The sequence below is a fragment of the Sprattus sprattus genome (genome assembly GCF_963457725.1).
Source record: "Sprattus sprattus genome assembly, chromosome: 5".
Taxonomy (NCBI): Eukaryota; Metazoa; Chordata; class Actinopteri; order Clupeiformes; family Clupeidae; genus Sprattus; species Sprattus sprattus.
The window spans coordinates 21,920,904-21,937,094 of record NC_137924.1 but is presented as its reverse complement, the minus strand read 5'-3'; the positions used below and the strand labels follow the sequence as shown (position 1 = coordinate 21,937,094).

General features: G+C 48.1%; 1 protein-coding gene across 1 annotated transcript in view; it reads left to right on the top strand.

Moving 5' to 3' along the window:
• The window catches only part of myo16 (myosin XVI), a gene marked incomplete at both ends in the record, with an annotated part of 114,703 nt that overhangs the window by 92,628 nt on the left and 5,884 nt on the right, over positions 1-16,191 (top strand). The window contains 5 exons of the mRNA XM_080839157.1: positions 6,238-6,340; positions 6,838-6,934; positions 7,130-7,382; positions 12,077-12,453; positions 12,855-14,075. Of these exons, the coding sequence (XP_080695283.1) occupies positions 6,238-6,340; positions 6,838-6,934; positions 7,130-7,382; positions 12,077-12,453; positions 12,855-14,075 (2,051 nt within the window). The remainder of the gene's footprint in view (positions 1-6,237; positions 6,341-6,837; positions 6,935-7,129; positions 7,383-12,076; positions 12,454-12,854; positions 14,076-16,191) is intronic.

The following is a 16,191-nucleotide window of genomic DNA, read 5'->3' as shown; positions in this document are numbered from 1 at the left end:
AAACAAGTACCAAGCTCTCACAGCTCCTCAGAGAGGAACACTCTGTTTAGCCTATGGATATGTATGTGTGGCCTATGTAGATGCACATCTCTATTCTGGGTTGTTTGGGCTCTTTATAGAAACTGCCATAAGCTGTTAGTAAGCATGTTACGTCCGGACATTGGGATCAGTGACTGTTTGGTCCAGTAGTTTCAAAAGCAGATGTGTGACCTTTAACTGGGTCCCAGACGGCACACAACACACAACGCCTTTGTGGGGCCCCTGAAGAAATCTCTCATTCATAAACCATAGGAGTCTGTCACAGAGACACAAATGTCTTTGGACCAGGAGCCGGTCTTCAGGTCCGCTCTCCATCTGGTTCCAATTGGCACGTAAGAGGGGTTGTCCTTTACAGACAATGAGTCCCTTTTTTAAGGCCAGAGAGTTTACAGATGCAGTTATAATCCTGCAAAAAAACAAGGATATAGTTGCCTTCTTGTCTGTGATTTAAAAAAATGTTTTACTGTGTAAAGATATGTGGTTCTCCCCAAATACTGGTATTAGACGGATATCCCATAGATCCCTTAAAAGCCCTCAGCTGTCCATGATTTGAATGCACACCATTGACGCCCTCGCTGTGTTGGTGAGTCATTGTTTGCCCTTTTGCTTTCTCCAGGGGAGATGGTACTGTTCCTAGGCCCACTGTTCCGAACAGTGCTGTGTATGTATTGGGTCCCTTGGTTTGTGGTGGTACATATCCATTCATTCTCGCTCAAGCTCATTCTCTCTCCCTCTCTGTGTATCTCTCCATCCCCCTTTCTTTCCTTCTCTCTTTCTACATCCCTCTCTCTCTTTATCTCATTCTCTCTCTCAAATTCAGGGCTTTATTGGCATGACAGAAACTCACTTTGTTTTGCCAAAGCTTTTCTGGTTATACAGGTAGTTGGGGGGTGGACCCCAAAATAGAACAGAACATCATATGTAGAGCGATGGCTGTGTGTGTGTGTGTATGTCTCTCTCTCTCTCTCTCTCTCTCTCTATCTCCGAATGGTGTGTTTGTTGTCATAAGCACTGCATTGTCTTGGGGGTGTTGCGCTGGGAAGTCGTCCGTCTCTCTCTCGTCTCTCTCCATCCCTCTCCCTCTCTCGCTCTCTCTCTTTCTCTCTCCTCCATGACCCTGTTTACTTAGCAATCCAGAGAAGAGCCTTGGACTCACAAAGAGCCCATTCAGCCACCCCAATGCCATTCATTCATTCCTCTCTCTGTCTGTCTCCCCCTCTCTCTCGTCCTGTCTTTTTTGAATGGATGTAAAGACATGAGGCGGGGGCGTGTTGGGTATGTGTGCAAATACGCGTGTGCGAAAGGCGTGCAGTGACTTTGTTTTTCATGTGCGCGTGCGAAGTGATAGAGAGAGCTAGAGAGGCTCTCTCTTTTTCACTGCCTGTGTGCGTGCGTGTGTCTTTATTTTCTCTCGCTTTCTCTTGTGTAACTCAGATTTGGGTATGTCTCTCACTCTCGTGCTCTCTCCCTCTTGACGTCTCTCGCCCTTTATATATCCTATGGCTTATTTTTCTCATCAGTGCATTTCATTAATCTCACTTCCTTTATATTTCTCTTGCTATCTCTCTAACCCTTTGCCCCTCTTTTTCTTCCATATTTCTCCTACTCTCTCTCACTCTTTCGCTCATACTTTTCATATTCTCTCCCTCTCTCTCTCTCTCTCCCCCCCCCTCTCTCTCTCTCTCTCCCTCTCTCTCCCTCTCTCTCCCTCCTTCCCTTTCTCTCTCTCATATGAATGGGTCTAGTCTGGAAGCCTGGAGGCTGATGGCAGACTAAGGCCCGTCACTAATGAGTATGACAGGCTCATCTATCATGCTTCCAGTGAGGTCCTTAGCACAGGAGAGAGAGAGAGAAGGGGAGAGAGAGAGAGAACGAGAGAGAGAGAGAGAGAGAGAGAGAGAGAGAAGGAGAGGGAATTAGAAAGAAAGATTGTGTGAGAGATCATCACTCCATGGCCCAGCGCACTCCCATCACACTCCCCACTCCTCTACACACATACACACACACACACACACACACACACACACACACAAACACACACACACACACACACACACACACACACACACACACACACACACACACACACATACCCACCCATGTACCCACCCACACCAAAAGCCCCTCAGATCCCAGCAGCCCAGCCCACAGGAACCCGTGTGGACTTCAGGTGTTTTCCTGTCCTCCTCTGCAGAAAGTGCACCACTACCACCTCATCCTTTAGTAAGATGTCCGCTGGGTCTTAGTGCCTAGATGGCCATTTCTTGTCAATGTCATACCGAAGTTTTGGAGGAGATCAGACATCAGCCTGTTTGCTACATCAGATGCAGCGTATTGCACATTATAACGGATTACAGGAACTGCACATATGCATCGGTAATTCTGTAGGTTCTCAACTGCCATATTGAATGTAACCAGATTCCCATGTCTGTATATCATTTCCTGTATGGTAAACAGATCTATGGTATGGATTAGAGGTTGAGTCATTTCTTTGCTCATCATAAATAACTTTTCAACATTCATATGTATGAGTGGGTAAAACAAGTATTGAACACGTCACCGTCGTTCTCAGTAAATATATTTCCAAAGGACATTGACATTAAATTTTCACCAGATGTTGGTAACAACCCAAGTAATCCATGCATACAAAGAAATCAAAACAAATACATTCAAAAATGTAAGTTTTGTGTAATAATGTGAAATGACACAGGGAAAAATAATTGAACACGCTTACTGATATTTATTTATTTATTTAATACTTTGTAATAAGCCTTTGTTGGTAATGGCAGCTTCAAGATGTCTCCTGTATGCTTTGCTCTGGTGTGATTTTGGCCCATTCTTCCACATAAACAGTCTTTTCAAATATTGAAGGTTCCGTGGGCCTCTTCTATGAACTCTGATCTTCAGTTCTTTCCATAGATTTTCAATTTTATTCAAGTCAGGTGATTGGCTGGGCCATTTTAGCAGCTTTGAAACCAATTGAGAGTTTCCTTGGCTGTGTGTTTGGGATCATTGTTTGCTGAAATGTCCACCCTCGATTCACCATCTTCATCATCCTGGTAGATGGCAGCAGATTTTTATCAAGAATGTCTGGGTTAATTTACCATTCATCCTTCCTTCAATTATGTGAAGTTTGCCAGTACCATATGCTGAAAAGCAGCCCCACACCATGATGTTCCCACCTCCAAACTTCACTGTTGGTATGGTGTTTTAGGGTGATGTGCAGACATGGTGTATATTATGGCATCCAAAGAGTTCGATTATGGCCCCAACAGTTCTCACTGGAACCTTCAGAAGTTTAAAAAATGATCTGTAACCAATGCCATCAGAATGTTTTGCAACAATAAGGTTGCGAAGGTCTTGAGAGAGCTCTTTGCTTTTACCCATCATGAGATGTTTCTTGTGTGACACCTTTGTAATGAGACACCTTTTTATAGGCCATCAGTAAGAACCAGCTGATATTAATTTGCACTAACAAGGGTCCTGATTGCTTTCTTATTACTGATAGATTTGAGCTGTTGTCTTAACATGCCCTTTTGCACCTCCCTTTCTTCATGTGTTACATACTTTTTCCCTGTTTCATTTCACACTATGAAACATTACTTAATTTCTGAATGTGTTTGAGTATGGATTACTTGGTGAAAATGTCATGTCAATAGCACCTTTGGAAATATATTGTCTGAGAAAAATGGAGACGTGTTCAATACTTATTTTACCCGCTGTATACTGTATACCATGTTTGATCACTAAATTAAATGTCGAAAAAGCCTCAAGAGTAATGTTGGCAAATGTAGGTGCTTTCCCCAATCTGAAGGGCCAGGCCGATGTCACAGTGAATGGTGCAGGTCAGAGTCTGTTCACTGTTTCATTACCAGGCTGTAAAAAGGGCTGTTTTGGGCTTGACCCCACACCTGACCTCGCTGTGGACCTCCAACCACTTAAAGCAGTTTTAAATTTCACGTCCTTTCTGTGTCCATTCTGATTGCAGCCCTTGTGGGAGTAGCAAAAAGTCTAGGGACGCCCATTGTGTTGTTGTACATGGATGACAGACTGTTGGTACACCCACTTTTTTGCCTTTGGTGCTTTATGAGCCCTCTGGGACACCGTTGTCGGGGGTTAGGGAGTGAGTGGGGTTAGAGATGGAGGAGAGGGTGAGTGAAAGTCCAGGCATGGAGGAAGTTACTGTAAATCTTCTCTGTGTTGGGTGTGTGTGTGTGTGTGTGTGTGTGTGTGTGTGTGTGTGTGTGTGTGTGTGGCAAGCAGAGAGAGAGATGGAGAGAAGGAAAGAGAGAGGGATAGAGAGAAAGAGAGAGGGATAGAGAGAGAATGAAAGAGAGAAAGAGAAAGAGAGATAATCAGGATTAACCCTTTATCTCATGCGTCCACTCTGACCACCACCTCTCTTGACACGGAATACGATTTCAAAAAGCCACTGATTTGGCGCTTGCACCATCTGTCCCCATCCACGCTAACCCCACAATCCCCCTCGGCCCCCCCAGGCCGGCCTGGGCCCTCTGCACTCCCATAGGCACACGCACGCGTGCTCGCGGCCAGTGCAGGCATGCCGTGACTCGGCGGGGTGTGGAGTCACGCAGGCAGGTCCTCCAGCCTTTACTTAAACAATGGATTAAAAGCGCCACTGAGGGGTCAGAGGCGTGTGGCTCACGCATGCATGCCCAAGCCTGCTCCCTCTCATGCAGCAGCACAACACAGCACAGGCGCTCACTCACTCACTCACTCACTCACACACTCGCTCACTCACTTGCTCACTCACACACTCACTCACTTACTCACACTCACACACTCCCTCACTCACTCACTCACTCACTCACTCACTCACTCACTCACTCACTCACTCACTCACTCACTCACTCACTCACTCACTCACTCACTCACACATTCACTCACTCTCTCGCCGCCCTCACTCACTCGCTCACTCACTCACTCACTCGCTCCCTCACCCGCTCACTCACTCACTCACCCACTCACTCACTCACTCGCTCACTCACTCACTCACTCACTCACTCACTCCCCAGCTCACTCAGTCACTCGCTCACTTGCTCATTCATTTAGGATTATATTAAAGACTGGGCAGAGAGGAGAGGGATGGTGGGACAGTCGTTGGTGAATACATGAAGGGGAGATTATTGAGAGGATGCACACATGCACACAGTCCCACCGTATTTCTGTCCATGCATGCAAACCCATGTGTGGATACACTTATTTCCATCCATCCATCCTCCCTGTATCTATCTATCCATCCATATATACATACGTACACTTATACATACCTATCTACAATCATACATACATGCATGCATATGAACATATTTGGATTCATTCATACAGACAGATTGATGTCTCCATAAGCTCTCCTGGTAGTATGGTATTTAAGATATGGTGAGAAATTGTTGGGAGAGAGGGATGTCACACTGACACACCCCACTCTGTGTGTGTGATGTCGGGGTGGGCGGAAGCCTTGTCTGAGGAGTGCGCTCTCACAACTTCCCTTGTGTGTGACACACTTGGCCGGGCCCTCCACTCCTCAACAACACTCCCTCACCCCTCTGCTCTTAGCAACCTGTAAGAGCTACAGTTGCCACGGCAACCACAATGGGAACAGATGCTCCGAGGTCACCCCGACTCCTGACTCCGGCGACCTCTGACCCCTCTTTGTGTTTTTTCTCATGGCCCCAGTCCTCTTCGTCTGCCCCCGCTCCCACAGACACTGGGAACACGAGTGTTTGGACTCTTCAAGGCCTCCACTCTCAGATTTGATTTAGCAGCCTTCGCTCGCTCCCCGTCTAGACTCCTCTCCTGGACCTTTCCCCAACCTCTAACCTCGCCCCCTTTTTCCCACAACACAATATGGGCCCATCAGCTTGAATGGTTAATGCAGCGTGTGTGTGTATGTGTGTGTGTGTGTGTGTGTGTAAGGGAATGCAGTGGCGTGTGTGTAAAGAGTTGTCGAACAGATGCTTCGGGTTGAGTGTGCGTGGACGCCTGAGAAGTTTCTTTGTGATGTTTGACAAACTCCAGTGGCAATAAGGAGTGTGTGTCAGATGTGTGATTGATTGCAGTGCTCAGTCAAAGCGAGTGTCCTTGGTGGAGTGTGGGAGTTTTTCTTCTTTCTTTTTTTGTTGTTGTCCTAGAGAGTTCTCTGCTCTTGTGGTGAATGGCGTGTTTTGTGGCCTGCAGGTACAGAGAGCTGGTGGAGAGCACTCTGGGAGACCGGAGGAAGCTGCCCGCGGAGGAGAGGTGCAGGCACGTGCTCCAGCACAGCAAACTCCAGGGGTGGCAGGTACACGCAACATAGCTGCTTCTGTTTTTCTCTTTTGGCCCTCTCTTTCTCACACTCTTACTCTAAGTCTCTTTTCCTCCGTTTCTCTGTTTTTGACCTGCTTGCACACACACTCACACACACACACCCACTCACACACACACACACATACACATACACATACACATACACATACACATACACATACACATACACATACACATACACATACACACATACACACATACACACATACACACATACACACATACACACATACACACATACACACACACACACACACACACACACACATACACACACACACACACATTTTTTTACCAGGAAGTAAGACCATATGATGACATCCCACTCACCCATCCCAGTGGGACACATAGCATTAGCCTTGGGTTTGTCTGCTTTTTGTTGTTTTTGTTTTGTAGTTTTTTTTTGTTGGTTTTTGATTCTTCCTCTCTCTCTTTCCCTCTCTCTCTCTCTCTCTTTCTCTCTCCCACTAGATGGGCAGCAGTAAAGTGTTCCTGAGGTACTGGCAGGCTGACCACTTGAATGACCGCTGCCATCAGCTTCACAAGAAAATTGTCACCTGCCAAAAAGGTAAAGAAATAGATACACTACGGAGGTTCTCTGTGTGCGCTCATAACTGTGCCTGTGTTTCTCTGTGTCTCTCTTTGTGTGCATTAATGTTGATGTGAAAGATACATTTTGAGATTGTTTGTTTCCATGCGAAAAAGTATTGCTTACCACTCTCTCCTTTTATCCCTGTGCGTGTGTGTATGTGTGGTGCTGCAGTGGTGCGTGGCTGGCTGGTGCGTAAGCGCATGCGCTGCAGGCTGAGCAGCGTGGGTCAGCGGGGCCGCTGCACTGTTCAGCGCTTCCTTCAGGGGGCCGAGGAGATGGGTCTGCGCTCCTACGACAGCTTGGTGTTACAGAACGCCTCGGACATCGCACGCGAGAACGACCGCCAGCGTGGGCCACCCACCGGTCCGCAGCCCCTCGGGGAGAGGCCCGAGCCCGTAGGCAAGGAGGAGGACTCCCCCAAGAGGTGAGGAGGTGTCTGAGGGGAGGCATGCACAGACAGACGCTGGACATTCCAATTAATGGCCATACTCTTCCATACTCACCCAATGAATGGCAACATTATAAACATTGTAAAGTTCGCTGTTGGGTTAAGAATCCTGGTTTAAAGACAATGGGCCTCATTCTCGAATGCAGTTGAGAAGCATTTAAGAAGGAATTTCTCCTTACTCCTTACGTTTCATATTTTGGGTCATGATTCTACGAGGCATTGTGATTTCCTTAATATAAATGAAAGGACTACACGAACACTGCAAATGTAAGTGAATAAATAAATAAGCATTCAACTCAATCGCATTGATATAGCCATTGTGGAATAGAATGGGCACATGGAAACAGTACCTCCACCTCTGCACCGGTGAAGTTAGATCCGCTTTTACTTGACCGTTACTCGCTTTCCTCTTACACATGACTCGCTTTCAAGTTGCCTTTGCGTGGATTCGGTCTATTCTGACTGCACACATACCAACGCTTGTGTGCCCTTATAAGGATCTGTCGGGCGTGTATATATGCAAATGTAGGTGCACGAGAACACGCTTTCAATTTAAGAAACCTCTTCCAGGGGTGAACAGCTCAGAACCCTTCTGCTGCTTAAAAACATATTTTCAGGCGTTCATGAATCTGGCAGAGATCTTTTTCTTACGTTGTTTTTTTCCGAAGTTCGTAAGACACATATCAGAGAAAAAACTTCAGAAAATATTCGAAAATGAGTCCCAATGTCTTTTACAGCACACTATCCAGCAACATCCAGCATGTTTTGGATAGATGTTGGGGTCTGTTGGTGTTTGATGTCATTTTTTGGGGGTGCAGATAACCAAAATGGAATGTAGTTTGAAGTTTACTGTAAACCTGATAGATGATGCGCACATGATGTGAATCTGAAAGCTCAACACCAGGTGGCACATGGGTCAGACAGTGTTGCCCATGCTCTGTTTGGGTGCGGGGCACACATGCCAGAGCCTGCAGGATTCACCCACACCAGAGAGTTTCTGGAATCTGGACTCACTCAACCAAGGTTCTAGGTGTGGCATTAAGCCTTCAAGATACTCCCCAATTAGCAGAACTGATCATTGTTCGGTGATGTCTTTTGACAGCACTTGAGTTGGCCCATCACCACAGGCTCATTATGTTGTAGCCTTCAAGTTATCACTGCTGGTGTATGGCAATGGCGCTGCTCAAGGGGTTGCTATTGCAACTGCATGAAATAGGGTGCTTCTTCAGATGCTTTGTTCCAAATGGCTTGAGAGACAATCATTGTGTTGCAGTAAAAAGAGAAGAACAGGACATAAAAGCCTTCTGCTTGTCCTAATGTTCGTAACGCTTCATTTTGGGCCTTCTAGCTGTTGTTGTTCGCTGCGCTGCGTTATATTTCACAGGAAAAAAATGTTAAGCTTTTATGTAGGTTTAATGGTCCCAGGCATAATAGATATGGGCTGTTATGGTATGTTTTATTGGATAAGGACCAGCCCCGTGGTGGCTCCAAGCTACTGAATTCAGTTTTGAAAATCCTGGCTATATAATAGACACAAAGGCCATCATACGTTACGAGTGGAACTCATAATGGTGTGTTGAAAGGCTGGCATTAGTTATGGTTGTGTTTTATTAAGTTATGTTGTCTTTGGCTTCTTGCCATGGGAATGCATGTGCTAGTGGTTTTTAACGAGATTGTGACACTCTTGTGTGTGTGTGTGTGTGTGTGTGTGTGTGTGTGTGTGTGTGTGTGTGTGTGTGTGTGTGTGTGTGCGTGCGTACAGGCATGTGCAATGACTGCATATGTGTGCGAGTGAGTGTGTATGTGTGCATGTGGGTATTTTTATTGGTGCGTTTTTTCTGGCTGCCTGCCGAAGATGCTGATACTCTGCATCTGTGTGTGTGTGTGTGTGTGTGTGTGTGTGTGTGTGTGTTTATGTATGAGTGTGTGTGTGTGGGTCTGTATTTGTGAAAGCGTAGGGTTTGTGCTTTGTTACAGTGTGCCCCCAGCATGGAATATTCCCTCCCCCTCCCGCTAATCTCCTAAACTAGCATAGCGCCGGATTAGCCTCCTCACTTCTGCCCGCGCTGCTGGGGGTGGGGTGGTGGTGGTGGTGGGGGGGGCACTGACGCAGATGAAAAACATGAATGAGCTGCAACATGAATCATCACCCAATATAGACATATAGAGGAAAACAAACAAAGATGACATGCCTACTGACGCAAGGGCGCGCTGTTTATGAAGCTCCCCTGTTTTCTGTGTGTCCACGTCTGCTTTGTGACACTGTTCCGTGTAAATATAGATTCCGGAGTCATAATGGCCAAAGCAACACCTCCCTCATCTTTTATATGATACAGCATAAATGGTCTGCAGGCTATCGTCGGCAGTGCACACACACTGAAGCCTCTTACGCTCATACACACACACACACACGCACAAGCACACATACACACACATGAGTACGTTTAAGACTTAAGTCACTATGTGCTCGCTCTCTATAACTTCCATAACTGTTAGCATGTGGAATACTTGGCCTTACTTCAGCTCTGAGAGAGAGAGGGGTGTGTGTGTGTGTGTGTGTGTGTGTGTGTGTATGTGTGTGTGTGTGTGTGTGTGTGTGTGTGTGTGTGTGTGTGTGTGTGTGTGTGTGTGTGTGTGTGTGCACAAGTCAAGTGTCATTTGTATAGTTATAGCAGTGAAAGTGGGGGCAGACTCCTCTGCTCTCTGGGTCTCCCCCACCTCATTCAGTGAGTATCCCAAACTCCAAGACCGATATACTGTTGTGCTGCAGGGAATACAGGTTGTCCTTCAGTGGCTTTTTGTAGGCTGTGTAGCAGGATAGCTTAGCATGGTGTCTTAAATCAAGTACAGTGTAACATGCAATGGACAAGGACGTCTCTCACAGTAAAACAGCTACTATACAATGCATCGCAAGAAAACTACAGACATTATCACAACACATGACATTACAATACAAATTCAGCACTACTTTACAATAAAGCTTAATGTATATTTGTAGTCCATTGGTACAGTGTACACATTGCTGTCACGGTTGTTGCTTAGTGCGGGTGTTAATGTTCAAGCCCGGATGATGCCACTCATTACATGACGGCATCAGTGGTGCGGATGTGGGTTTGTTTAAATGGGGGAGTGCCGCAGCGCTGGGTAGGAAAAAGAACACCTCGCGAAGGAGGAGCGTCTGTCTCTTTTCATTCACTTCACTCTCTCGCCCTTTATTTAGTCCATACTAATGACTTCACATGGCGTGGAGCTGTGGCCTACTGTTAACGTACACATGCAGCTGCTGTGCATTGTCGTGGTGTTGGGGAGAACTCAATTAAAGTCTCATTAAAACACACACGCAGACACACAAACGCAAACACACACACACACACACATGCAAACACACACACACACACACACACACACACACACATGCAAACACACACACACACACAACGACACAAGCATGCACAAACCAAACACATACAACACACACACACACAGTCACACACACACAACACACCCACACACACACACACACAAACACACACACACACACACACCCACACACACACACACACACAGTCACACACACACAACACACACACAAACACACACACACACACACACACACACACACACACGCATACACACTGTCTAAGAGCTATTCACTACAGAGGAGATCTTCTCTCAACCTCCATCAGCAAACCCCAACCCCCATGCATGGACATCTGCTGCGAAGCAGGCAAGGAGGGGTGGAAGCCTAAGAGCACACACACACACACACACATGCACACACAAACACACACACATGGACTCACACACACAGACACACACACATTCATATATATATATATATCCAAGTCACTCACACTCTGCACTCCTGTCATCATCAGAGTGTGTGAAGGTAACAGGTGAGGCAGGGCAACCCCATCCCCTTAAGCAAAATCACCCATTCACTCACACACACACACACACACACACACACACACACACACACATACAGACTCACACACACACTCATGTCTTAAGCCTTTAAACCATCCCATACACATGCACGCACACACACACACACATCACCACAGCTACTACTGCCCCCCTCCCAAAGGAGCAGCAGATGGCCGTGCCAGATTACAGAGGGAAATATCAAACTGGAGAGTGCATTTCATATTAGCACATTAGGGCAAGCAGCTTAGTCTTAAACAATTAATGCCATAAAGAGGCTATTTTGGCTTTTGGTTGGGAAGCCCCCTGCCAAGGCTACGTGTCTGAATTATATAATTCTGCCTATAAAATAACACTTGGTGCCTCGACTTCAGGTTACAGGAAAAGCAGTACAATGTTTTAAGAGGGGCTGTAATTGGTTTGGTATTTAGTCTTTATTTGTGTGTATAAAAAGTGAAAGCATAACTCAAACCTGAGATTCTGAGATTCAGCGCAGATATCCTATTCTGCTATATTGTGCACAGGCACCCTGCTCTATCCACGCTGCTTCCAAGCATCCATTTCAGAGCTGCTTGCGAGTGACCTAACCCAATTTGCAAGTAATTTAGCACCTCAGGTTCCTGCAGAAGCTGAAAAAGGGGAGAGAAATATAGAGGAAGAGGGAGGGAGGGAGGGAGAGAGAGAGAAGGAGAGGATTGTGGGGGTTTTATTGTGTGAAGCTCACCCAGCTACTGTCCCTCCAGGCCTGTGGAGAAGTGCGGCCGTGTGAACGACGTCGCCGGCAGCCGAGTCCCGCGGCACTTTCGCTCCAGCTCCGTGCCGCTCCCCCTGCAAGTGGACAACTTGGTACATTCCGCCGGCGGCTCCTCTATGAAACCGGCCCTCCAGGCCATGGGCCACGCAAGCGAGGAGGGGGGCAGCGGAGTCGGAGGGATGTCGTCTCCGCGGAAACAGCCGCCCCCCAAGCCCAAGCGGGATCCCAACACGCGTCTGAGCGCGTCCTACGAGGCGGTGAGCGCGGGGCTGTCCATCGCGCCCAAAGATAGCCCTGCTGACGGCTGCCAGGCGTCCCCCGCAGGAAGCCCTCCCAAAACACAGCTGTCCCCCTCCGACCTCTCCAGTATGTGTTACACATATAATTACACACACACACATATAAACACACTCACACACACAAATACATAAATATAAATACAGGTTAGAATTATACCATTAGCATTTCTATCTGATAAACAACTACTGATCTGCAAGCCATCCTTTATCTAAAAGGGACATTTCTGTATTAGTTAGGATGCTGATTGACTATTTGGTAAAAATAAATATGAATTAGTTAAATGATAAGTAAGTTAATTATTCATTTTCAATTTAAGTAAAGAAGGTGTTTAAAAAAAATGTGTATCTTTATTGTGCAAGGTCATTAAGCTTAAGACTTTAAACTGTCGCAGGGTTCCTCTGGAGTGGGACAGTGGGGATTGTAATGCCTTTCTCTTCTCCTCTCTCCTGTCCTTTCGCTCTTCTCAGGCGACCTGTCCAAGCCGCGGCCGCACAGCGACGACTACAGCACCATGAAGAAGATCCCCCCGCCCAAGCCCAAGCGCAGCCCCAACACCAAGCTGACGGGCTCCTACGAGGAGATCCCGGGCGCCCCCCTGCAGCGCCCCACCGACATGAAGCTGGCCTGCCTGGCCCGCGCTGGGCACCACCACCACGGCCTGGGCACCATTCAGAGGACGGCCTCCATGGACGGGCCCCACTCGGCAGCCACGCTCAGCCTGTACCGCTGCCCCGATGATGAGGACGTCTACATCGAGATGGTGGGCACCTCGCAGGCCCTCGGCCAGCCCGAGACGGACAGCCCCGAGATGGGAGAAGCTGTCTACGAGGAGATGAAGTACTTCCTGCCCGAGGAGGGTGGGTCGGTGGTGGCGTCGGCGGTGGGTCCCGTGGCCCAGCCTCTGGCAGTCCGGCCCGAGACCCTAGAGCCTCTGATCCATGCGCTGGAGGCCAAGAGGGTACCAGGGTGCGGAGTGGGCTCGGCCGACCAGGCGGCCAAGCAGGGCGCCAAAGATGGGGCCTCGTGTGACATCCCGGCACCCTTCCCCAACCTGCTGCCACACCGGCCCCCGCTGCTGGTGTTCCCCCCATCGCCGGTCACATGCTCTCCGGCCTCGGACGAGTCGCCGCTCACTCCGCTGGAGGTAAAGAAGCTTCCCGTGTTCGAGACCAACCTCAACTTCAGCCAAGATGGCAGCAGCCCCCTCTCCCCTCAGTATGCCCGCCAGAGGGCCGACTCCTCCCCGAGCCTCTCTGTCCTCATGCCCGATAGGTCCACACCGCCCTTGACTCCTCCCCCAGCCCCGGCTCCGCCAATAGGAACCATTCTCCCGCCGGCTCAGCCTCCTCCGCCTTACAGGCCACCGTCCCACTTCCCATTCCCGCCCGAACCGTGCTTTATGTCCATGACCCGGGGCCACAGCGGTTCCGTAGACACCTCCTGCAGCACCACCCCTCCGCCCATGTCCGCCGGCGTCGGTGGGGGGAAGACCCCGTACTCCCCGGTGAAGGGGGGCCCGTCGTCCCGACCCGAGCCCCGGAGGGCCCACTCCTGCTCATCGTCGCCTCTGCTCTTCAACCCGGCCAACGGGCGTCCACTAACCAGCCCGCTGGACGAGCTCAACACGCTCTTCAGCTCCGGGCGCCACCTCCTGCGCAAGTCCTCCAGACGCAAGGTCCGCGACGGAGGTAAGCAGATGTGTGAGGGTGGGTAGAGGCGAGTGAGAGGCAGCTGTGGTCTGTAGGACTGAGTGGATGTATAGTATGTGTAACATCATGTCTGGGTCATTTTTAATGTTATATTTATATATCATACTGTATACGTATGTAATGACCATGTACACTACCCCTACTGTTGAAGCCCATTCCCAGTATGACACAAGCGTCTAGAGTCATAATTTATCCCAAATATACCCGCCCTTACTGTATGGTATGATCGTATTCCCAGGAGACTGATTTGCTTATATCAAGAACCTGGCTTAAAGTACACAAAACATACTGTAAAGTAGGTCTGACCAAAATTTGTTTAACCGTTACCTCATTTGGGGCAGCAGTCCACCAGTCCATCATCAGTGGCTCTTTCTTAGCACTGAAATGTGAGTATAAGAAAATGAGCGTATGCGGATCTACTGTTTTCCAATGTTTTGTACAACGTCTCCTCAACGTCTCCTCGAGTCCTCACAGTGTTAATTTGGGTCTTTGAGGCGTGTTTTCTTGTTTGTTTTTGTAGTTTTTGTTCATTTGCTACATGTTGTGCAATCATCCTCCTCTTTCCCTGACTGTGGGAACCAAACATTGCTGCGTCAGAAAGAATCAAGTCATCAGCTGGTCAAACCCAAACCTCAGTACCAAACCATTAGAAATCCAAGAAGTTAGTCACGGCGTCGAAATAGCATTAGACTGTTCCAGACATCTGTTTCAGGAGAGTGGTGTAACCACACAATTTCTGTAGCTTCACAAACAAACACACATACACACACACATACACACACACACACACACACACACACACACACACACACACACACACACACACACACACACACACACACACACATTCTTACATAGTTTGACTTCAGGAAATGTTCCTCAACATCCATTTCTCTAGTCTATTTAAGGACAGTGTTTATGAATGTGGTTTATGGATATCTTTAACAGATAGTCATTGTCTACTGGTCCACCAGAACCATAGAGCCCTGATGTGTTTGAATGGGAGATGCTGTCCATGCAGGTCCAGTGAAAGTCATTGTGTGCTGCATTAAGTCAAATCCATCTCTCGCTTTATGGCCTGGGTCATTTAGTTTCACTAAAACTGCAGCCTTTACTGACATGGAGTGTGTGTGTGTGTGTCTGTGTGTCTGTGTGTGTGTGTGTGTGTGTGTCTTGTGTGTGTGTGTGTGTGTGTGTGTGTGTGTGTGTGTGTGTGTGTGTGTGTGTGTGTGTGTGTGTGTGTGTGTGTTTGTGTTTGTGTGTCTGTTAGTTTGTTTGTCTGTTTATGTGGGGTTAAAATGCATGTCTTTTTCTTTTCTTTCCCCCTTCCACTTTGCACAACCCACACACACACACACACACACACACACACACACACACACACACACACACACACACACACACACACACGTCTGATCATCACACCCACATAACCTTTGTTTTTAATTAAAAGCGCTTTAGCCCAATGCAGGGTCCATCACATGGATTTATGTGTGTGACTTCACCACGACCCTGACCACGCCTTGTTGTCCAACCTCCCGCTCTGTGTGTGTGTGTGTGTGTGTGTGTGTGTGTACAGTAAAGCTTTGCAACCTTTGCCTCTCTGTAATCATTCATTCGGAGAACACAGGTCAACCCCCATTCGAATACTGAGTGTATGCGTGTGTATGTAAGTGTTTGTCTCTGCGTGTGTGTGTGTGTGTGTGTGTGTGTGTGTGTGTGTGTGTGTGTGTCTGTGTGTGTCTCTCGGTGTCTGTAAAGTGATTTATTGGCAGTGTTAGAACTCTCTTTTGCCAAATGGGTAAGGTCTCCATCCGTCTTTCTTCCCTTGTAACATAAAGCCAAACAAACCAACTCAAACCCTTTCCCCTTATCTATGGGCCACCCGGGACACCTCATAGACCACACCTCATGCCCCTTCTCACCCCCAGTCAGTCCACCCTCCACCCCCTACCCCCACCACCTCTCTGTGTGCGTGCCCTTGGGCCGCTGATGGGGGGACGCTAACACTAGTTGGGGGTTAACTGCCGTGGTAAGCACAAGGGGCGCAGGGGCTCCCGCTCTTCGCAGGCCTCGCGCTGGCCATTCATTTACA